Source organism: Sus scrofa, chromosome 16 (assembly GCF_054392235.1).
Source record: "Sus scrofa isolate SSC_HxYL_T2T_F1_AM1 chromosome 16, Sscrofa_HxYL_maternal_Yorkshire_Landrace_v2.0, whole genome shotgun sequence".
NCBI lineage: Eukaryota > Metazoa > Chordata > Mammalia > Artiodactyla > Suidae > Sus > Sus scrofa.
The window spans coordinates 64,060,651-64,085,478 of NC_139398.1; the positions used below are offsets into that span (position 1 = coordinate 64,060,651).

Here is a 24,828-nt window from a genome sequence, read left to right on the forward strand (position 1 = left end):
TTTGCTTCATGTCACAAGCATTTATTTTGTCTTACTTACTTTTGTATAAAGTAATTTGGAACTTTTGATGTCATACAGATTTGAAAATGCATTTGGAGTATGGATTATCCCTAAGCAACATAATATATAATCTGTCCTTTTTAAGGGACTTTATTCTTATGCCTCTACAGATGGGGGTGGTACAGGTAAAATAAATTTCTCATATATGTAAGGAAGGCAGCTTTACTTTTTCCAAAGTATTTTCTGCCTTTATTATGAGATAGTTTTTCTGTTGGGTTCATCTCTGTTTCTTTTCCATTATGGACATTGAATATAGTTCCCTGTGCTATGCAACAGAACCTTGTCGTTTGTTGGATTCCTCTCTTTGAGGGCCTTTCTGCTTCTTTGGTTTAAGTACTGAGATTGTGGAGGTTTTGTTGTTTTTGCCTTTGCTTTGTGATTCTCCCACAGTGACAGAATTATGCCAACTTTCTCTTGGTACATTTAATACGTACAACATTGGACAGTTCTTTGGAACTACTTGAGTAGACATGAAATTTTATTCAAATAGGCATCTTCTTTGAAGATTGAGTTAGATACCTATTCAGATAGGTATCTACCAGTGATATCCTGTCTTCTCAGTAAACTAATCATGAATGTTGTCTCTAAACTGTTTCTGACTCACATAAAGGTTAATATAGCAGGAAGTAAATTTTTACCTTTTTGGTGGAATCAGGAGGAGATGAAATACTCTGAACACCTTTTGGGGAATAATGCTCTATCTGCATTTACCTGTGTCATGAGGAAGGTGCAGGGAAAGTCATTAGCATAGATTGTGTTTCTCACAATTGAATCGAACCTGGTATGTACATCTGTAGCGTTACCCTTGGTGGACACTCAGTAAAGGTTTGTTAATTAAATAAGGAGACTTGGGCTCTATTTCAGCTCTGCTACTAAATAGACAGTTTCCCTTCTCTGTTGTACACACTTGTAGGATTGAACTGGCTCACATTTTGCTAGGAAAAATTAGAGGGCCAAAAAGTACAGTGGGTCAAAATACTTAGTGTTTTAAGAGAAAAACAGCTGGCAGTGGCATGGTGCACTCTGAAGGTGAGAGGATGAAACTGTTGTGCCGCCTTGAGATAAAATGGCCAGATTGGGTGAAGAGAGCATGGATTAATCCAAGTGTCAAACCAGATACACTCTGTAGTGCCAGTTGGTCCTCTTATCTGGGAATATGGCCTGGTATGGGGCAGTAGAGATTGCCTAGGGACTAAAGTCATTTTGTTTTATTTCTGTGATGAATAGCCCAAATTTCATTTGGCCCTGAGCCAGTGAAGGAGTGGTTAATTTCAGGGATTCTTTCCAACCATTTTGAGAGTAATTTCTTGTAAATCAGTATTCTTCCTGCAATTAAATGTAGAACATTGAATTTTGACACACACCTTCTCCTTCCTACTCTCTCTGTCATTTATTTCCCACCCACTCTTACCCACCACTCCATCGAACTGTAGTTTTCTTTCTACCCGTTCTTTCAGCTGTTTAACAGTTTCTTATCTGTGGCACTGTATAAGATAAGAATGTCTCTACATGTCAGTGTGCTGTCAGTGATCATATGCCAGGTAAGTATCTGGGTGCAAAGAAGCTGTTCTAGCACTACTACTCTGTGACATTCTCTAAGGAGCTACGCTGCCGCTTAGAGCAGGCAAAAGGTGGACTCTTACCCTCTTTTTTTCTTCTCCTCCAGGACTGAAACTAGAGTAGGATGTTGTAGTTCTTCTCCTCGTGTCTGGGAGCTGCCCTCGTAGCCTAGTATCAGGGATTGTCTGTTCCAGTCCTTGTTTCTCCAGAGTAAAGCACTCCCTCTCCCCTCATCCCTTTATGTATTAGGTCCTGTATTTGAGTGTCAGAGAAAGATATTCACAGTTCCCTAGACTTAAGTCCAGAGCAGGATGCTAGAGGAAGCTTTTCTGTGATCCAGTTTCCTAGTGGATATGGTGGTTTGGCAGTTCTCCCTCTGGGCACCACAAAGCAGTCTTTTCACTCTAGGATTTCTCAGGTCCTGCTTTCTGGCTTCATAAGTTCAAGGGTCCTGAGATTCAAACTACTGCTGCCATTTGGTTTCTCCTAGTATCTTACTCTCTCTTATGGTGTCATTTGACTCTAAATTCTGCCCCGGCTCTCAGATGAAATAGTTAACTGTCATTTTTCTGAGTAATTTTAAAAGTCATCCTTTAGAGAAGGCAGACTGAATGGAAAAGAGCTACTAACTTGTCACTGGAAGGTTTGCATAAGGCCGCCTAATGTCTCCATTTTCTCTTGTAGATCTAAAATAGGTTAGGGGAGGGAGTTCCCGTCGTGGCGCAGTGGTTAATGAATCCGACTAGGAACCATGAGGTTGCAGGTTCGGTCTCTGGCCTTGCTCAGTGGGTTAACGATCGGCGTTGCCGTGGGCTATGGTATAGGTTGCAGACGCGGCTCAGTCCCGCGTTGCTGTGGCCCTGGCGTAGGCCAGGGGCTACAACTCTAATTAGACCTCTAGCCTGGGAACCTCCATGTGCTGCGGGAGCAGCCCTAGAAAAGGCAAAAAGACAGAAAAAAAAAATGGGTTAGGGGAATTTCAGAATTCAAGAATTAGCGGCCAACTTCTAGCTATAATTTTGATGAAAGACTCAAAGAATGACCAGATAACTATTAATACATCTTTTATAAATTTTGGTTTTGATGTCAGCCTTTTATTTTTCTTCCCAGTTGCTTTAGGTCGTAACCAGCCTCTGAAAAAAGAGAAACCCAAATGGAAAAGTGATTATCCCATGACAGATGGACAACTGCGCAGCAAGAGAGACGAATTTTGGGATACTGCACCAGCTTTTGAAGGCCGTAAAGAGATTTGGGACGCCTTGAAGGCTGCAGCACATGCTTTTGAAAGCAATGATCATGAACTGGCCCAAGCAATCATTGATGGTGCGAACATAACATTACCGCACGGTAGGTTTGGTTGTCTGCAAGGACAAAGTGAAACATCATCAGCTCCTTTCTAAGGGGAAGAAACTGAATGGGAAGTGTTCATTTTCTTGCTATATGTTATTCTAACTTGTTTTGAAAATGTGTATCTTTTTAAATTTTTTATTTATTTTTTTAATTTTTATTTTTTGTCCTTTTGCTTTTTCTAGGGCTGCTCCCACAGCACATGGAGGTTCCCAGGCTAGGAGTCTAATTGGAACTATAGCCGCCGGCCTATGCCAGAGCCACAGCAAGTCGGGATCCAAGCCACATCTGTAACCTACACCACAGCTCACGGCAATGCCGGATCCTTAACCCACTGAGCAAGGCCAGGGATTGAACCCACAACCTCGTGGTTCCTAGTCGGATTCATTAACCACTGAGCCACGACGAGAATGCCGAAAATGTATATCTTTTAGCTAGAGATAGGTTTACTCTGTGTGTGTGTGTGTCTGTGTGTGTGTGTGTGTGTGTGTGTGTATTTTAATCTCAAGAAAGAGAACACTTGATAGACCTATATTTTCTGACTTCTCCATTACCTAGTTCTCCATCACGACCTTCCCCCACCCCAGCTTCTACAGTTTCTACTTCACTGGTTTCCTGCTAGCACTAGAGAGGTAGTCTCAAATTTAGATCTCAGAAGCCAGAGACTCAGTGGACACACCTTTAGTCATTACCCTTTCTCCTCAAGCCTGTTGTTAGCATATTGAGCAAACCTAAACTTGGAAGTGAGTTGCACATGTTATTGAGGACAGGTTTCTGTTTGTATCCCTGTAAACCTCTCTCCTTTGCTTAGGAATGTGACTCTGAGGACCACCATAAGGGAGTTCCTGTTGTGGTGCAGCAGAAATGAATCCGACTAATATCCATGAGGATTCAATTCGATTCGATCCCTGGCCTTGATCAGTGGGTTAAGGATCCTGGGTTGCCAAAGGCTGTGGTGTAGGTCGCAGGTGCAGCTTGGATCCCATGTTGCTGTGGCTGTGGTATAGGCTGACAGCTGTAGCTCTGATTCAACCCCTAGCCTGGGAACTTCCATGTGCCACTAGTGTGGCCTTAAAAAAAAATAAGGACCACCATAAGCTTTGAATGTTTCCAAAGACATACATGCTTGACTCATATTCTCATGTTTGGTCTTATGTTTGGTCTTCTTGATTAGAAACAAGAAAATGTCATGCTATACTGAGATTTAAATGTTGATTTTATATTCTTGTTCTGTTGGTTACTGTATTTATACATTGATTTTTCTCTTCAGTTTTTCAAGTTAGTGTTTTTCTAAGTTGTCTCAGGTGTCTATATAATCACCAGTATTCTTTGGTATTGTTTTCTATTTATTATTATATCTTGTTTCTTTTTCGGTATTTTCCTTTATTTGTCTACATTTTCAGAGCAACAGTACTTTTCACTATGTAATCATCTGCTTTATGGGTTTTCTTTTTGACTGTGCCCACAGCATATGGAAATTCCCAGGCAAGGGATCAAACCCACACCACGGCAGTGACCCAAGCTGCTGCAGGGACAACACCAGATCCTTAACCCACTGTGCCACAAGGGAACTCCTGAATTATGTCTTTTGACTCTTTGTCAAATAAAAGTTGTTTAACTTAGTATCCTTCCAAATTTTCCAAACCTTTATTAGTTTTCTGAATTAATTGTGCTTTTAAACTTTTAAAAATATATATTCCATAGCTATCCCATTCTTTATTAATAAAAACTTGTGGAGTTCCCATTGTGGCTTAGCAGTAATGGATCCGACCAGTATCCATGAGGATGGGTTCAATCCCTGGCCTCACTTAGTGGGTTAAAGATTGGACATTGCCCTGAGCTGTGGTGTAAGTCACAGACATGGCTCAGATCCTGCATTGCCGTGGCTGTGTTGTAGGCCGGCAGCTACAGTTCACATTCGACCCCCTAGCCTGCGAACCTCCATGTGCCATGGGTATAGCCCTAAAAAGACAAAAAAAAAAACTTGTTAGTGTGGGCTTGGGTTAATACCATTTATTGAGCACCCACTATATATAGATCACTTTTCACACAGGTATAAAAATAATTCCTCCTACATTTGAAAACTTTATAATAGAATGTCATTTCTTTATGACTCTTTTTTAAAATTTTTTATTGTAGTTGATTTATAATGTTCTGCCAATTTTAGCTGTACAGCAAAGTCCCCAGTTATACCTTCTTTTTCTCCCATTATCCTCCATCATGTTCCATCACAAGTGATTGGATATAGTTCCCTATAACTATACAGCAGGATCTCATTGCTTATCCACTCTAAATGCAATAGTTTACATCTACTAACCCCAAACTCCCTCCCCTACCCCCTTGGCAACCACAAGTCTGTTCTCCATGTCTGTGCATTTGTTTCTTTTCTGTAGATAGGTTCATTTGTGCCATATATTACATGCCAGATATAAGTGATACTGTATTTGTCTTTCTCTTTCTGACTTAATTCACTTAATATGAAAATCTCTAGTTCCATCCATGTATGCTGCAAATGGCATCATTTGGTTCTTTTCTTATGGCTGAGTAGTATTCCACTGCATGTATGTACCACATCTTCCTAATCCATTCATCTGTCAGTGGACATTTAGGTTGCTTCCAAGTCTTGGCTACTGTGAATAATGCTGTAGTGAACATAGGCGTGCATGCATCTTTTTCAATGAAAGTTTTGTCTAGATATATGCCCAGAAGTGGGATTGCTGGATCATAGAGTAGTTCTATATTTAGTTTTCTGAGGAACCCCCATACTGTTTTCCATAGTGGTTGTACCAATTTACATTCCCACAACAGTGAAGGAAGGTTCCCTTTTCTCCACATCCTCCAGTATTTGTTATTTGTAGACTAATGATGGCTGTTCTGACCAGTGTGAGGTGGTACCTCATTATAGTTTTGATTTGCATTTCTCTAATAATTAGTAATTCTGAGCATTTTTTCATGTGCCTGTTGGCCATCTGTATGCCTTCTTTGGAGAAATGTCTATTCACGTCTCCTGCCCATTTTCAATTGGGTTGTTTGTTTTTTTACTGTTGAGTTGTGTGGATTGTTTATATATTTTAGAAATTAAGACCTTGTTGGTTGCATCCTTTGCATATATTTTCTCCTATATAGGTTGCCTTTTTGGTTTTTTTTTTTTGTGTGTGTGTTTTTAATGGTTTCCTTTGCTATGCAAAAGCTTGAAGTTTGATTTGGTTCCCATTGGTGTATTTTTGTTTTTATTTCTATTGCCTTGGGAGACCAACCTAAGAAAACATTTGTACGGTTGATTGCAGAGAATGCTTTGCCTGTGTTCTCTTCTAGGAGTTTAATGATGTCTTATCTTATGTTTAAGTCTAAGCCATTTTGAGTTATTTTTGTGCATGGTATGAGGGTGTGTTCCAGTTTCACTGGTTTATGTGCAGTTGTCCAGTTTTCCCAGCACCACTTGCTGAAGAGACTTTTTCCCATTTTATCTTCTTGCCTTCTTGGTTGAAGATTAATTGACCATAGGTGTCTGGGTTTATTTCTGGGTTCTCTGTTCTGTTCCATTGGTCTGGATGTCTGTTTTTGTACTAGTACCACACTTTTTTTCTTTTTAGGGCCACATCCGCAGCATATGGAAGTTCCCAGGCTAGGGGTTGAATCAAAGCTGTATCCGGTGGCCTTTGCCACAGCCACAGCACCACAGGATCCAAACCACGTCTTCATCCTACACTGCAGCTCACGGCAGTGCCAGATCCTTAACCCGCTGAGCGAGGCCAGAGATAGAATGGACATCCTCATAGATACAAGTCACAGTTGTTTCTGCTGCACCACAACAGGAACTCCAACACTGTCTTGATTACTATAGCTTTGTAATATTGTCTGAAGTCTGGAAGGGTTATGCCTCCTGATTGATTTTTTTTTTTTTCCCCTCAGGATTGCTTTGGCAATTCTGGGTCTCTTATGGTTCTATATAAATTTTCAGATTTTTTGGTCTAGTGCTGTGAAAAATGTCATGGCTAATTTGATAGGGATTGCATTGATTCAGATTATTATGGGTAATATGGCCGTTTTAACAATATTAATTCTTCCAGTCCAGGAGCATGGAATATCTTTCCATTTCTTTGAATCCTCTTTAATTTCCTTGATTAATGTTTTATAGTCTCAGCATGTAAGTCTTTCACCTCCTTGGTACATCTGTGGCATATGGAAGTTCCTAGGACAGGGACTGCATCTGAGCTACAGCTGTGACCTACACTGCAAGCTGTGGCAATGCCAATCCCTTAACCACTGTGCCAGGTGGGGATTGAACCTGCACCTTCACAGCGACCTGAGCCACTGCAGTCCAATTCTTAACCCTCTCTGCCACAGTGGGAACTCTTCATTATGACTCTTTAGTCCCTATTTTCTTGAATAGTCTCTGAATTCTTTACCTCTTACTTGGCTGGAGTGGACAAAGTCTTGCTCCATTACCCTTTTTAGTTCTGTAATTTGTCTTCAGATACTGCTTTAATATAATATAAAGGTAAGGGCCTTCCTTTATTATGAGTTTTATCATTCTTCTCTTTTTAATGTTTATATTCCTATTTTTTTTTAATTTAATGTATTTTTTTGTCTCTTTACTGCCATACCCATGGCATATGGCGGTTCCCAGGCTAGGGGTTGAATCGGAGCTGTAGCTGCTGGCCTACGCCATAGTCACAGCAATGGGGATCCGAGCCACACCCACGACCTACACCACAGCTCGTGGCAACGCCTGGTCCTTAACCCACTGAGCGAGGCCAGGGATCGAACCTGCCTCCTCATGGATACTAGTCAGATTCATTTCCACTGAGCCACGACAGGAACTCCTATATCCTATATTTTTAAAGCAGAATATATTTATATTTGTATAGTCCTACAAGTTGGGTAGGGGTGTTGTTTATCTATGATTGTCTTAATTTAGAAGCCCAAGATCCAGAACCTTGGAACTTTGGCTTCCTTACTTTATACTTGTACCTATGGAAAAATCTAATTTTTTTCAGTAAATTGTGGCCTTGTTTATAAGTTCATGGAGGCACAATAGCTCTGTTTCATTTAAGGCAGGGGCCTGTGCATATCCTATTAGATATGAGCTCAGATCTCTGAAAGTCAAGTCCCTCATTTCTGCTTATCTGTGTAAACTGAAAAGCAATGATCCTGCCAGCCCAACTAACCAACAGATTAGGGAGACTTATTATTGGAAATTTGAAAATATTGGATGAGCCTCTATTCCTCCCCATTGATGTTTAAGGAATATTTTCTGCTTTAGCATGAAAGAATCAAATTGGGAGTTCTCGTTGTGGTTCAGTGGTTAAGAAATCCCACTAGGAACCGTGAATTTGTGGGTTCGATCCCTGGCCTCACTCATTGGGTTAAGGCTCTGGCATGGCCTTGAACTGTGGTGTAAGAAGCAGACACAGCTCGGATCCCAAGTTGCTATGGCTGTGGTGTAGGCCAGCGGCTACAGCTCCAATTCGAACCCTAGCCTGGGAATCTCCATATGCAGCGGGCGTGGCCCTAGAAAAGACCAAAAAAAAAAAAAAAAAAAAAAAAAGAATCAAACTGACTTTCCTCTTTGAAAAGTCTATAATATCAACTGTCTGAGTCTTTTTTTTTTTTAGTCTCTTTGTCTCTTTAGGGCTGCACCCATGGCATATGGAGGTTCCCAGGCTACGGGTCTAATCAGAACTGTAGCTGCCAGCCTAATTCACAGCCACAGCAACACCAGATCTGAGCCGTCTCTGCAACCTACACCACAGCTCACAGCAAAACCAGATCCTGAACCCACTGAGCGAAGCCAGGGATTGAACCCGCAACCTTGTGGTTCCGAGCTGGATTTGTTTCTGCTGCGCCATGACAGGGATTCTTGTCCGAATCTTAATATTATTGTCATTGGTATCCTTGATTGATTTCCCTTGTTCATATCTGAAACTTATCAAAGTAATGTTTCTTGGTTGGGCTTTTTTTTCCCTCTTTTTAGGGCCACGTCTGCAGCATGTGGAAGTTCCTGGACTAAGGGTCAAATCGGAGCCACAGCTGCTGGCTTATACCACAGCCACAGCAACGCCAGATATGAGCCACATCTGTGACCTCTGTCATAGCTTGCAGCAACACTGGATCCTTAACCCACTGAGCAAGGCTGGGGATTGAATCTACATCCTCATGGATACTAGTCGGGTTCTTAACCCACTGATCCACCACGGGAACTCCATGGTTGGACTTTTGGATTGTATTTTGTCATGTGCTTTAATTCATATTCAGTTTATAATTTAGCTATTTAGTTACATGTTTACCTAGACCTCCTCAGTGGTATTGCTGAAATCTCTTCCATATTTTTGGTGTAATTATGTAACTGAAATTTTACCTGGGATTCATTTAGCTGCTGTTTAGTTAGCTTGGGCTTTGGTATCAGACCTAGCCTCTACTGTATTAGAGCTGTGTGACTTTGGGCAAATTGCTTCTTTTCTGTAGGCTTCACTTCTTTCATCTGTAAAGTATGGATTGTAAGTAGGATGGTTGTCGTCATTAAATGCGGTTATAACATGTGAATTGTTTATTTACCATAATCAAGAAAATACTTGAAAAATAGTAATGCTGATGATTCTTCTTCTTGAACTCTTATATTAACAAGTAAATTCCTTGCACTAAATTCTTAAATTATAGATTTCATTCTTTTTCTGGATGTATTGTCTATTGGTAACATCTTTCTTTGACTTTTAGAGCACCCTTCTTTTGGGCATATGCCTAATGGGATTTTTGCAGTTATATTGATTCAGTAGCAATAAAAGTAGTATATTTATGAATGGGTCACCAAGCAGTGAGGGCACTGTTGTTTTAGCATCACCTGCTACCTGGTCCACATTTGTGCCCCTTCATCTACATCTGTCAGTATTACCCATAAGGGTGTTGAACTGATCATAAATTGACAACCTGAAGGATATACACCTCTTTCTAAGTTCTCTTAAAAACATTTTCCTGGAGTTCCCTTCATGGCTCAGTGGTTAGAGAATCTGACTAGGAACCATGAGGTTGCGGGTTCGATCCCTGGCCTTTTTGCTCAGCAGGTTAAGGATCCAGCATTGCTATGAGCTGTGGTGTGGGTTGCAGACGTGGCTCGGATCTGGCATTGCTGTGGCTCTGGCGTCGGCTGGTGGCTACAGCTCTGATTCGACCCCCAGCCTGGGAATCTCCACATGCCGTGGGAGCGGCCCAAGAAATAGCAAAAAGACCAAAAAAAAAAAACCAAAAAACATTTCCCTTTTTTGTTTTCATCTCATCCTTTCTTCTCTGCTCATAATGTTTTTGTTTTCTCAACCTCATTCCCATTATCATCCCAGTGTAATTATTATAAAAAAGTATTTAAAGCTTGAAAACAATATGAAAATGTCTTTGTAAATGTTGTTTGTATATGTCCTGTTGTATTATCTGTGTTATATATCATTTTAGATGCTCAAAATATGCAAGGTTGTGCCCTCTTTGGTTTAAATTGTATTTAGTGTCAGTGTTTTTTTGCTATGTGCTGATAGTTACCTTTTCTGTTATTTGTCAAGTAAACAATGAAAACCGCTTTTCTGTATATTTCTTCTTTCCTTTCTTATAGTGGTTCCCTTGATAATTACATGTGTTTTGTCTAAGTTCCAGTCAGCAGGTCATATTCATTATATGTTCCTGCCTTATCTAAGCACAAAGTAATCCTGTGCTTTTTAATTATCTTCCTCTGCTAGTATCACTGATAAGTCTTTAGTTTGTTAGTCTCAGATGGCAGTAGGGATTGTTAAGAGGGAATTTGGTGTCATAACTATCTGGGGATTTTATATATGAACATGTATTTTCACTTTGGAAATTATGACTCAATTGGGGATGATATGAACATGTGTACTAGTGTCCTATTGTGGGAAAAGCTCCCTGGATGATTCTGATATTTGGTACTTCTTTCCATAGCCTCCCCATCCTAGAAGAGCTTTTATTTTTCATTACTACACACAGCTTTATTTTTCATTATTTACATATTTTTTACTCAGTTTTAAATTTCCTAAAGAGCTTACTTTTTCTAGTTGATATTATGTCATTACCTAAAATTCCTAAAAATATTTCCTACATACACTATTGTGCCTGTGGAACCAGATTATAGATTAAGTGGGTTGCCCAAATAAAGTGGAAAAAAAGTGGATTTTATTTTTATTTTTCAGAGTCTGGTTCATTGTAGCTATTCAGGTATTTTCAGTGAAAGCTTTTTCAGAAACATGATCTGTTTATCTTATAAAGAAGAGGCTTTAATACTTTTTAAAAATTATTATTTAGAAGATTTAAATGGATTTTAAAAATTGCCTACTTCCTTTCCCTACCTTCTAATTTTGTAGAAAATTTGTTCTTTATTTCTTTAGCATCTATAGTTAGTGTGTTTTCCATCTCCCTGCAATTCAAATGTAAAAGCTACCCTCTTAATCTCTCTTGTTAGAGGAGTAGCTGCTCACTAGTACCCAAACACTTTTCTCATACTTAAAACAACTCCAAATTTATTCTTTCTTCCTGTGACTAAACATTGCCAGGTCTTCAGTTGGGCTTTTCAAGGCCCTTTTCTTTTGTCCTTTCCCATGCTTAAAGGTGTGAAAGGTAGGAAAAAGTAATTATTTTTAAAACTTATTATTTTTTATTTTTTTTATTTTTAGGGCTGCACCTGCAGCATATGGAAGTTCCTGGGCTAGGGATCGAATTGGAGCTACAGCTGCTGGCCTACACCACAGCCACAGCAACACAGGATCTGAGCCACATCTTCGACCTACATCACAGCTCATGGCAATGCTGGATCCTTAACCCATTGAGCCAGGCCAGGGATCAAACCTGCATCCTCATGGATCCAGATTCATTAACCACTGAGCCACAACAGGAACTCCAAACTTATTTTTTAATCACTTTCAAAATACAGGTAGGAAAGGAGGTGCCCAGTATTTTTTCCCCTTATCTTTTATCTCAAAATATAGCAAATGTGAATACATTAAATTATGTATAATGCAGTTTGAGCTTTTTAAAACTAAGGCACTTATAAATAAAGCATTTCTGTGTATAGGGAGCCAAAATGGTGAAAAGAACATCTGGACTGAGAATCAGAAATACTATCAGCTCATGTTTTGAATTGATATTATTGAATTCTCATGCCTATAATAATCACTTCCAAAAATCCCTGTTTTATTTTTTTAATTAATTTTGTATTAAGGTATAGTTGATTTATAATGTGCTAGTTTCTGTTGTACAGCAAAGTGGTTTGGTTATATACACACATTCTCTTTTTTTAAAATATTCCTTTCCATTATGGTTTACCCCAGATTTGACGCAGTTCCCTGTGCTATACAGTAGAACCTTATTGTCTATCCATTCTAAATGTAATAGTTTGCATCTACTACTCACAATTCCCCAAACACCCCTCTCCCTCCCCCTCCCCCCTTCCTCATCCCCTTTGGCAACCACAAGTCTGTTATCCATGTCTGTGAGTCTGTCTCTGTCTTGTAGATAGGTTCATTCGTGTAGTGCTTTAGATTCTACATATAAATGATATCATATGGTATTTGTCTTTCTCTTTCTGACTGACTTCACTTAGTATGAGAATCTAGTTGCATCCATGTTGCTGTAGATGGCATCATTTCATTCTTTTTTGTGGCTGAGTAGTATTCCATTGTGTGTATGTACCACATCTTCTTAATCCCTTCTTCTGTTGATGGCCATTTAGGTTGTTTCCAAGTCTTGGCTGTTGCGATAGTGCCGCAATGAACATAGGGGTGCGTGTATCCCTTTGAATCATTGTTTGTCCAGGTATATGCCCAGGAATGAGGTTGCTGGAACATAAGATAATTCTGTTTTTAATTTTCTAAGAAACCTCCATACTGCAAAAATATCCATTTTAAACAGATGAGAGAACTGAAGCATAGAGAGGTTATGTCATTTTTCTGATATAGAAGACATGAAATTTAAATTTGAACACAAGTTCTAAATCTAACAGTAACTAGAACAGCTAAATTACAAAGTCAAGTCATTTCATATGTGTTTTCTATAAAGTGAATATGCAAGTAATCTTCAATGTTAATTCCATGTCTACCACTTTAGTCACTCTCACACTATATAGAATACTTTAAAATGATATACTTCTATTAATACTAAAGAGAAACAGGTGGATCCTCTGAGACATGGACAGGCAGAAATATGTGTGTGTAGGCTTTGTTTCCTCTTCCTCTTAAGTGTATTAGAGGCCCATTAAGGAGGAAGCCATGAGGGAGTTTCCATCCTGGCATAGTGGAGACGAATCCAACTAGTATCCATGGGGATGTGGATTCTATCCCTAGCCTTGCTCAGCAGATCGGGGATCCAGTGTTGCCGTGAGCCGTGATATAGGTCACAGATGTGGCTCAGATCCCACATTGCTGTGGCTGTGGTGTAAGCCAGCAGCTGCAGCTCCCAGTCAACTCCTAGGAATTTCCATATGAAGGAAGCCATGAATTCTGATTCTTTTTAAGGTCCCTGTAAGAATCTGTCATTTAGTAAACTTAATTCATGAACATAAAGCTTAAAAACAAAAGCATGAAGATTGCATATACATGAGAGACAGGATTTTTACCAGACTTGTGTTTAGAAATGAAATGATGTCTTAATAAAGAATCTGATGACTATAGTTCTTGCGGTGGTGTAGCCAGTTAAGGATCTAGCATGTCTCCTAGGTGGCTCAGGTTCAACCCCTGGCCCAGCACAGTGGGTTAAGGATCCAGTATTGCTGCACCCGTGACATAGGTCGAAGCTGCAGCTCCAATTCAATCCGTGGTGTGTCCAAAAAAAAAAAAAATCCGATGACCAATTAATGGTAAATTAAATGTTATATCCTTTCCTTCTCTCTATCCTCAAAGAAATAAGAATGATTTGAAGTTATACAATAGAGATTTATCCACACCTCAGCTGCTGTCACATTTTTCATCAAACTGAGCAAAAAAGGCCCTAAAATAGCTGAGGTGGGAGTTTGTCCCTGAGTCAGTAGGCTTGTCTCTGAAGAAGACCTCCTTTGCCTTTCTGGGTGCTGGGGTGGAGGGAAAGCAGCGTTTCCAGTGTGGTCCCAGGGAATGTACTGCATCAACCTCAGCTTCTCTGAAGTCAAGGAGTTCCTATCATGCCTCAGTGGTAACGGATCTGACTAGTATCCATGAGGATGCGGGTTTGATCCCTAGCTTTGCTCAGTGGATTAAGGATCCAGCATTGCCATGAGCTGTGGTGTAGGTCTCAGTCACAGCTCAGATCCTGAGTTGCTGTGGCTGTGGCGTAGGCCAGCAGCAGCAGCTTTCATTTGACCCCTAACCTGGGAACCTCCATATGCCATGGGTGCGGCCATAAAAGACCAAAAAGAAAACAACATAAAGCCAGGTCAGCTAAATAAACCAGTGTCCAAGTGCTACTAGTCTGTTCTTCTGTCCCTTTTAAAGAGCTGGAATTAAAGGTTGGTGTCCCCTTAGAAATGAGGCCAGATGTTATATAAGGTCTTAATCATGGTCCAGCCATCATATGAATGCAGTAATTCACCCAAACTAAATCCACTTTTCGCTGGGTCTTGCTATAAGAAATAATAGACTTGTGCTTCTAGTGCCAGTCTTAAGAACAAGTTCGGTGGGATGAAATAGCTGAACCTGCTTCTCCTAAAGCCTGACTACCAGACTTCAGCTTAATATAATTCCCAGCGAAGTGTTTGCACGAGTGAGCCTGTAATTTGTTAGTCCTAAAATACTGCTCATAATATCTGGATGACTTTGATGGCCCTTTTGACATTATTGTGAAGTTTCTACGGAACCTCATGAAGCATAAAGCAGTGGACCCAAACATTATGAAACTTTGATCCTGGAGTTCCTGTTGTGGTCGGTGGAAAATGAATCTGACTAGTACCCATGAGGACGCAGGTTCAATCCCTGGCCTCGCTCAGTGGGTTAAGGATTCAGCATTGCTGTGTCTGTGGTATAGGCCAGCAGCTACAGCTCTGCTTCAGCCCCTAGCCTGGGAACCTCCATATGCCACAAGTATGGCCCTAAAAAGACCAAAAAAAAAAAAAAAGAAACTTTGATCCTTTGTGATATTGCTGTTGATGAACTCTCCTCCATAAGTCTGGTTCTAAGATTTTAAAATTTGTCTAAGAAGGGAAGGGACTTTTTTTTTTTTTTTTTTTTTTACTGTTTTCTATGGACTTATTATATGTACTAGTCAGGTTTGCACATGCTTTATTATTTAATCCTTACAGCAGCTTTGTGAGGTTGATACTATAGTCCTTGAGGAAACAGACTTTCTAAGATTAGGATCTAAATTAAAATTTGGATGTGGGTGGCTCTAAAGCCACTATTTCTTCTATCAGATTTACTGCTTCTGCAGGCTTCTGTTCCTCTGTGAGGCTCAACAGTGGGCTTCCTGAATCATAGGCCTAACCCACTGTTTGTTTCCTTCCCATTCTTTGTGTTACTTCAGTGTTTTTGTCCTTTTTAGCTGTGTTCCAACTGACTCAAGTGTTTAGGTCTTCTGTTGCCTTAGGAAGTCATGTTTTTTGAAATGTGGAGGAGCTCATGCCTTCTGGGTCAGTTAGAAAAGTGAAATCAAGAGTAAAGTCATCATTTTTCATCCTTGGAAGAGACATCTCTCTCACATACACGCACACACACACGGCAATGTGATAAAAAGCCTTGCAGCTCTAGGACATTGCTTTCCTAATTTCTGAATTAATTTCAGGAGGGCAGATCCTGTATCAGATTGCCGTTTTAAAATAATTGTTTTAAATATTACATTTTTTCAACTGTTGAGATATATTGAAGAACACTAAAACAATACATGTTTAGGATTCTTTTTTTAAAATTAATATATAGTTGATCTACAGTGTTCTATCAGTTTCTGCTGTACAGAAAAGTGACCCAGGCATACATACACACACACACACACACATATATACATTCTTTTTCTCATCTTATATCATGTTCTATCACAAGTGATTGGATATAGTTCCCTGTGCTTATCAGTCTAAATGTAGTAATTTGCATCTGCTAACCCCAAAATCCCAGTCCATCCCACTCCGTTCCTCTCCTCGTTGGCAACCACAAGTCCTAAACAGCACATAATTAAAGTGTGCAGTTTTTCGTTTTTGTTTTTGTGGCTGAACTTACAGCATGTGGAAGTTCCTGGTCCAGAGATCAGATCTGCGCCACAGCAGTGACAATGCCAAATGCTTAACTCACTGAGCCACCAGGGAGTTCCTCAAGTGTACAGTTTGAAAAAGCTTCCTACCATGGGGAGCTTTGACGTGTGAACACCTAGGAAGACAATCACCACAATTAAGATAATGTTTTTTCATATCCTCAAGTTTCCTTATGTAAAAAGTGATTTTTTTCATGTTCTTTTTTTTTTTTTTTTTTTTACTATTCAAATGAATATATCACATCTGTAGTTGTATAATGATCACAGCAATCTGATTTCACAGGATTTCCATTCCACAGCCCAAGCACATCCCCCCCACCCCCCAAACTGTCTCCTCCAGAGACCATAAGTTTTTCAATGTTTGTGAGTCAGCACCTGTTCTGCAAAGAAGTTCAGTCTGTTCTTTTTTCAGATTCCACATGTCAGTGAAAGCATTTGATGTTGGTGTCTCATTGTATGGCTGACTTCATAAAAAGTGATTTTTAACTTTTACAAATTTGTTCATGTAGCTCTGCAAGTCTCAAGTGGTAAATATTTTAAACCTGAGATGTTTTATAGGAGTGAACATAGAGGGAAAACCAGTGAGGCCTTTGATTGCTTAAAAAACAACAACAACAAAACTTCTTTTTAACCTAAAAGGTGACTTGAGAAAGAGTGAAGTGTTAGACTTTCTGGCATTTAGTAAAGCTCTTTTTATTATTTGGTTTAAAATTTAGTCTTTTCTTTAGAATTTTCTCATGGAATATTTTGAAATATAATTTAAAACAGCCAAAGGAAAACATCTGAGACAGTTCGTCCAGATAGAAGAGAAGTAAACACAACTTCAAAAAAATTACATGTGAAATCAGAACAGAAGGTAGTCTTGGCAGCTTTCTTCCTACCATGGGGAGCTTTCAGGGCTTCCTGACCAGAGGAGGGAGTGGCCTGGCCGTCATTTATCCTGGTGGCCATCTGTTTCTGTTGGGACTCGGCACCTGTATATAAAGGGTTTTTGAAGAGAAGGGGGAAGACAAGTGTTCTTCAACAGCGGATGTTTGGTGAGCACTGTGGGCAAGCCTGCCTAGCACGTCCTTAGACCTGGTGCGGCGTCATTAGGTGAACTGCACCATCAAGGGACAGTGGGTAATGATTCAAACCCTTTGTACATTCCCAATACACCCGTAGCTGGAAGTGAGTTCAGAAAGGTAGAAAAATCCTCATGTTATCAAAATTTACAGAATGCTTCCTTCCCTTTTGTGTGTAAACACAAGGTTTCTTTAAGCAAAACTCTCCATCTTGTAACCATGCCCTGGTTTTTGTTTTGTTTTGGTTTTTGGTTTTTTTGCATATTCCTCTCAAAGATCATAGATGAGACAGTGGCAGTTAATAGGTCCATTTTGACACTACATGTGGTAGCCTCACAGCACTGAAACCTCTTAGTTACCACTTCCTTTTGCCTCATCTTCCAGACCCTTCTTTGACCTGTCACTAACATCACTGGCAGATATATTGTTGGGCTGCATTTGGAGTGTCTGTTTCTTGCTCCTTGTGATTCGTGTTTGGCTTCCCATCCCTCTTGTATTTGTCCTCTGCCTTTGTCCCAGCACATTTCCTCTTTCCCATTAACTGCATTATTACCCGGGAGTCTTGTAGAGCGGTCACAAGCTCTATAGCCTTATCCCTGTGTTACACATTGATTTCTTCAGGAATCAGATGATTTTACCCTATTACTTACTACCTCTGACCCTGGACAAGTTACCTCTCTCTGCTTTAATTTTCCTGTTTGTAAAATGAGTGCTATACACCTACCTTAGAGGGCTGTTGTGAGGATAAATGTTAACGTGTGTAAAGAACTTAAAGCCAGTAACCCCTTTTTAGTGTTTGCTTTTATGGTTTAAACTTGTACATTCGAGATTATGACATAGCAAACCGCTTCGGTATCTTCGGTTACCTTGAGATAATTCAGTTGAAGTGTCTCCCCGAACCTGAAGCAGTGAAGAAACTGTGCACAGAATCTTGTATCCCGAAGTCCTCTGACACTCTGGTTTCCTAGTTAGGTGGTTCTCTTTTCCTAACCTCTCCTTAGGACCTGCTGGTTACCACTCATTCTCTCCGATCTCTTTCTTTCCATTGCTAGTCAGTCACTTCAGCAGCTCCCCTTGATTCCAGTCACTCATTCTCCATTCACACACGTGATATAATAATCTTTAAGCTTTGTCTTGTTCACAAGCATAACCCTAGCCCCTGAAACATTGCTTGGCGTGGGGTAGGCACTCAGTATTTGATGGAGAAACACGTGCCTCTACGAGCCTCCTCTAGAAGTTCCCCACAGTGTTGAGTCTAAACTCTGGAACTCTTCGGTGAGGTTTTCACTATTGCTATCTGTTTAGTAATTTCACAGCACTGATTCTGTATCCCACCTCTGCAGAGCCACTTGTTATTCCCTGCTTATTTTGTATTAATTCTTGTTTCCGTATTCCTGTTTCTTGGGATGCCCTTCATTTGTATTCTGTGTCATGCCCAGAGCATACTGCTTTACAGAATTTTTCCTTCTTGGCTCTACCAACTCTAGTCTCATTTCTTTTGTCTGATATCTCAGCTCCCATGTTTGATTTTTCAGTGTATTGATTTGTTTTTAAATCTTCGGTGGGTATGCTGTGTCTGCTCACCTTGATCATAAGCTCCTGGGGGTCAAGGACAGTCTCGGCTGTCTTGTGACCTCTGCTCAGTGCCAGTGACATACCTACACACTTGCAGGTATTTAGTAAATGTTCACGTAACGGTTCTGTGGAACATGAGAATTGTTTTCCAGTGATCCCTGTGAAGTCCCAAAGAGAGTGTGTGATAGAGCCCACTATTAACAGAGCAGTTCTGTCCTGAATAAAGAGATGTGGGGCCTTAAATGTGGAGGATTTGGGAGTATATTTTTCAAAAGAGTTCAGGCCTACAGAGGAATCATTCTTCTCTGAATAGGTAATTCTATGGGTAATATTCAGCTCTGGGGTATATTGATTATTTTTATTGATACTCTATGGTCCCATATATTTAATTTGGAGAGAGGGTAACCCATTAAACTGTAGCCTAAAAATGTAATTAAATCATATTTGACTCCACGGCCTGAATTTTTACCGTTTAGATTTTAGTTTAAAACTAGGGCATGTTTATAACTTAGATTACAGTATAACTTGACAGACAGAAGTGAGGAAAGGAGTAAGCCAGAAAACTTCATGTTAAATGTGACCTTTCCCCAGTGTGTTGGAATATTGGTGCTTCTAAGCAATACAGAGGCTGGATAGCTTATTCCTAGCATCATGGATATGAGGCTGCCTGAGCTGGACTAAGAAGATATGCCACGTAGCTGTACCTCTTCCATGGAGTTTTTATTCTCATCCATTTGAGCTCTGAAAACTGAACCCCTGACTTTCTGGGCTGAAGACTCAGCTATCCGTTGTGTTGAAAGAGGGAGTATTCAGATCTAGGAAGAGGCAAAGTGCCTGTAAGGTGGTACAGGCATGCACTACAGTTTTAGCACCGTACAGGAGGCTGCCATGGTACCTTGTCCTAGTTTCTAGGGATGCTAAAAGTGTAGGCTGACCTTTAGTCAAGACTTTATTCTGCCTACAGCGTTTTGGTGTGCAGTCCTATTTTCTACCCGATGTGATGCATGAAGATGAAGCAGAATGTGTAAACCTGGAAACTGCTTTAGAGGTCTTTTTTATCCTGCCTTATTTTGCTAATTGAGAAAAGTATTGCAGGTGAAAGAAGGTCGCTTACTGTTGCTTCTAGTTAGTAACAAGGCTGGCAATATCATCTTGGCCTCCTGATTCCAAAGGTAATGATTTGGAACGGCGCCTCTGCGAGAGAATGTGATTCTAGCAGAACAAGAATGTAAATGTGCTCTTGTACCTACCGGGCTGACACTGCTGACCCCCAATATTAGTGGGCTACATATCTGAAGGGTTTTCCTGAGAGGAGTACTGAGTCTGTAGTGAACTCTCCACCTTCTCTTGCCCACTTTTCCTAATGGTCAGCCTAGCTGAAAGACACTGGTAGGTTTCTTTGCCTCAGGCTGTGTCAAGTATATAAACAGTGAAGTTTGCACAGCTGACTATTTATAAATTGGTACTGTGGTATGATGGTTACTGGTGTAGGGAATTGCCAGTGATCACAACTGTGCTTGAAGCATATCCATCTCTATAATGTCATAACAGGGTTCAGATTCATTGGTGACCCACACAGAGGCTGAAATTACCTTTAAACACAGAGGAAAGGGGAAAGTCATGTGTGCTAATGCTTGGTGACTGAGTTCTCACCAGCCCATCTTGTGTAAGTTAGAAGGCTGGCCCAATTCCGTCCAAATGTTCCAGTCTCATTTGGGATGCCTTGGACCTTCAGTCTGTTGATGGTGACCACAGAAACCAGTTTATTAACTCATTTGCTCATTGGTAATCATTCCCCAGTGTCCCACTCCTCATATTCATTGGCCTGTGTATGACTGTTTTGAGTATGGTAGATAGATGTTTTTGACTTTTCACCAAATTGATAATCAGCTAACATTGATGTTCCAGTTGGAGTGAAGGACACATTATGAATAACCTTACAATAAAGTGTTCATTAAGTAGCTTAAGTTGCCCAAGGGAAGCTCTGATAATTACAGTGCAGCTTATGCTTTATAAAGAAATTAGTCATCAATACCTTCTTTTAAGCCAGAAACACTTTCCTCCCCCTCCCCTGAGCTAGCAGGTTATAAACTTCCTGCCACCTTACCTTTGCTCTTCCTTTTTAACCCATAGTTTTTGTAGCAGATTGTCTAATTAGGCTTAAATAAAACACCTCAGTCATTTCTGTGGTAGCTGTGCTGGTGAGGTCCATAAGCCACAAGCCAGAGACAGCTGGTAAGCATGTCATCCAAAGTTTGTGCTCTCTCTGGACTGAGGACTTCTGGCCAAGTACTTCAACCTCGGAAGTCTAGGCACTGAGAAGACCGCTCTGGAATGCTACGTGGAGAACTGAGCTTAGGAATCTGGGTTTTTGCTTTTTTTTTTTTTTTTTTTTTTTTAAGTTTAGCTGATTCATTTCTTAAAAAGATCTGCCAGTGCAATTTGAACCTCTCCTTAATTTGGTCTAAATGCTGATAATACTAGTTAATTGGAATTTTGTGTGTTTTCTTTTCCTTTATCTTCTTTTTTTTCCTTGGGCCGCTCCCGCGGCATATGGAGATTCCCAAGCTAGGGGTCAAATTGGAACTGTAGCCGCCGGCCTACGCCAGAGCCACAGCAACGTGGGATCCGAGCATCGTCTGCAACCTACACTACAGCTCATGGTAACGCCAGATCCTTAGCCCCTGAGTAAGGCCAAGGATCGAACCCGCAACCTCATGGTTCCTAGTCGGATTTGTTAACCACTGAGCCACAACGAGAACTCCCTCTTTTCCTTTATCTTTTAATAAAAGTGTGCATTAGTTACGAAATGGCTTAGAAGAAGTGAGGGTGAGGAGCTAGGGTCCTGGTTAATGTAAAATTCAACACTCAAACTATTGGTCAGGGGCCTTGATAATCATTGATGGTCAGCTGACAGAGGTTGGCCTTGCTTTACATTTTTTTCTCTATAGTAGCAAGCTAGCAAGAGGAGTTTGAGCATTTTACAAGATGTAAAGAAAAATGCATTCGTTGAAAGTCTTTTTCCTGTCTTCTCTTTCTGCAGGTGCACTTACAGAGTGCTATGATGAACTGGGGAATAGATACCAGCTTCCAGTCTATTGCTTGGCACCACCAATCAACATGATAGAGGAAAAGAGCGACATAGAGACTCTTGATATTCCTGACCCACCACCCAATTCTGGATATGAATCTCAGCTCCGTTTGCGCCTTTCCACTGGCAAAGACCTCAAACTTGTGGTCCGCAGCACAGACACAGTGTACCACATGAAGAGGCGGCTACATGCAGCGGAAGGAGTGGAGCCGGCTAGTCAGCGGTGGTTCTTTTCTGGCAGACCTCTCACCGACAAAATGAAGTTGGAAGAGCTAAAGATCCCAAAGGACTATGTTGTACAGGTTATAATGAGCCAACCTCTGCAAAGCCCGACACCAGTTGAGAACTGAACTGGTCCTGTTGGCTGTCCCCAGCTCCCTCCCGCTCCTTTTTATTGTTGTTATTGTTTCCTACTCTACGCGTGAAATTTATTTTCACTGCTCTGAATTCCGTATGAATGGATTTAGTTCTGAGGAATTACCAGTGAAAAATTCCATCTGTGATGGAGACCAACAAAAATAATTAATAAAACACAAAGAGCCAGCCTTTGAGACTCATGTAATTACAGTTTCTAATTCGAGAGGCAGTTAAGAAATAGATAACCATTTATTTTAAAATACCCAGCAACCGTGTAATGGCTATACGTAAATGATCCGGACTGTAAATAGAGCAGTGCATCCATGAAGAACAGCACCAAGCACCTTGTGAATACAGAATTCTTAAAACACATCAAATACGATTCCCAGAAATCAGAACAGTTATAAAACTTGAGCTTTTTAAAATGGAAACTGAAAAGAGCAGTATTTGAGGTTCGCTTCTTTTCTGATCTGAATATTTTGCTCACTCAATATTTAGCCATAAAGGAGTAGAGAATGGTAAATTGTGTTTCAGTATTGCTTTCCCTGTCCCCATATGTTCAGCTCCTTATTTACATTCACACTAAATTTCGGTGCCTTCCAGCACGTTGGTGGCAGGCACTTTTCTGGAACACTAGGCAATAATTTAGTCAATGCATTCAGAGCTCAGATTTTCAACTGAAACTTAGGTGAAAAGGCTCTTGTCCTCTTGCTGCATAGGTACTTTGAAATGTCTATATAACGAAGCTGTTTTCATATCCAGGCTTTAGAAAGTCGTTACTATATAATACCTTTATTGATCTACCTACTCTGCTTAGGACTTTTCAGAGCTAACTGTGCCCCCAAATGCATGGAAACTAGGCCAGGGAATGTAAGGGGTCAAGTATAGCTGTTCCCACTGTTGGATAATGAATTATCTCCCCTAATTTGCAAGGAGGGTGTAAGGAAAACCCAATCTAGCTGTGCCTGGGAGAATTGTGCCTATGTTTGACCTCTTAGAAAGAATTTCAGCTTATAATTTACTAGTGCGAAAGATTTACTGACATCACTTAAACATTGGCAGTGAGACCAAATGATGATCTATTGCTTTTCCTACTCTAGCGCTCCCCACAGCTTGCTGTTACCCCTAGTTGTGGAGGATGAGTGTTTTCCCCTCACCTTACCTAGCAGAGAGGCAACTTAAGAAGCATCTGCAGATTAGAGGACTGACACATTCAGGGAGATAACCTGATTCTTCTCTACTGTGACTGGAATAAAGATGCCAAGGATTATATTTAATTTGGAACCCTTTTAAAGTTGGTTCCATAAGTGAAGAGGGGGCTACTGCGTGACCTCTGGACCCCTGAGAGTCTACGAGATGGAAAAGTAGGGGGAAGAAGGCACTTAGGTTGTTCTCAAATGGGAAGTAAACCTCCACACCTGTTTTGTATGTGAAGCACCATCATTAATTTTAATGGCAAAATGAAACTGCTATTTAGTTTAAATGTAATGTTTAAAATGGTATTAAATTTCCTATAGCCTGATTAGACATAATATCTATAATTGTAACATTATGTTTCTGAGAGCTTTAACTACTTCTCTTTTTTATGCCATCATCTTAATGATTATGGTTACATTTAATTTAGGTTTGCTGATAACTGAATCTTAAATTCAAGAGGAGACAGCAGCATTAATTCCAAAGGAGTATTTCTATATATGGAGGTAGAGGTAGGTGAGGGTGGTTGAGTGCAATGCACCTGTCGCCAGAAAGTTTCTTTGTTGCGTGCCATGTTGAATAGCAACATCTTTCAGAGTTTGTCAACTGGAGGGGAAAAGAGTGTTCAAATCTATTTTTCTCAAGTACATTTGGTGATATCATAATCATCTATGGTTGGTAAGAGGGTTTTTTTGTTTGTTGAGAATTTGAGCTCTCTTAAGAGTTTATTTTATTTTAAAGGAACATATACTTTGAATAACAATTTTCTGGGCATGTTTAACTAACCTAGGTGAGAAAACCATGGTGCTGTTTAATTGTAAATAGATTGTTATAAGATTGGACCAATACTTGATGTGTACAATTTTAGTATGTAGGGTTTTTGTGCTTTTTTAAAAAAAAAAAAGTTCAATTTTTCTCTTTGTCTTTGCCGTTATTCTGGGTTTTTAATTGTTACTCTCTGCAATAAGGGTAGTCTGCTTCATTCTGATAAAACCTCTAAAAAGGTTTTCTTCATTTTTAAAAACTCCCAGCTCAGTAAATAACAAGTTCGTTATCACCAAAATTAGGCTCTTCTATGTCAAACTATACATGGTCACTTACAGATATACTTTATTTGCTACATTGAAATCTTGGTCTAAAATATGTTGTTTTTTTAAGAATATCCTGCAGGTCAGTTTTGATCCCTGGCCCAGGAACTTCCACATGCTGCTGGTGCAGCTAAAAAAAAGTGGGAAAAAAAAAAAAAAATCCTGTGAACCAAAACCCATAATTCAGTTGCACTGAGCCCATTTCTTTATCCATTTTGGGTCAAAATGTCAGGTTTTGATTGTTAAATTTTTATTTAAAATAGGTGATACATAAGCATGAGGGAAAAAAATCCAAGCA

General features: G+C 40.1%; 1 protein-coding gene across 1 annotated transcript in view; it reads left to right on the top strand.

Annotated features, from left to right (window-relative positions):
* Positions 1–24,356, top strand: part of UBTD2 (ubiquitin domain containing 2) — a 75,188-nt gene extending 50,832 nt beyond the window's left edge. The window contains exons 2-3 of the mRNA XM_013990651.3: positions 2,731–2,967; positions 21,844–24,356. Of these exons, the coding sequence (XP_013846105.2) occupies positions 2,731–2,967; positions 21,844–22,241 (635 nt within the window). The 3' untranslated portion in view covers positions 22,242–24,356. The remainder of the gene's footprint in view (positions 1–2,730; positions 2,968–21,843) is intronic.
* Positions 24,357–24,828: the final 472 nt, after the last annotated feature.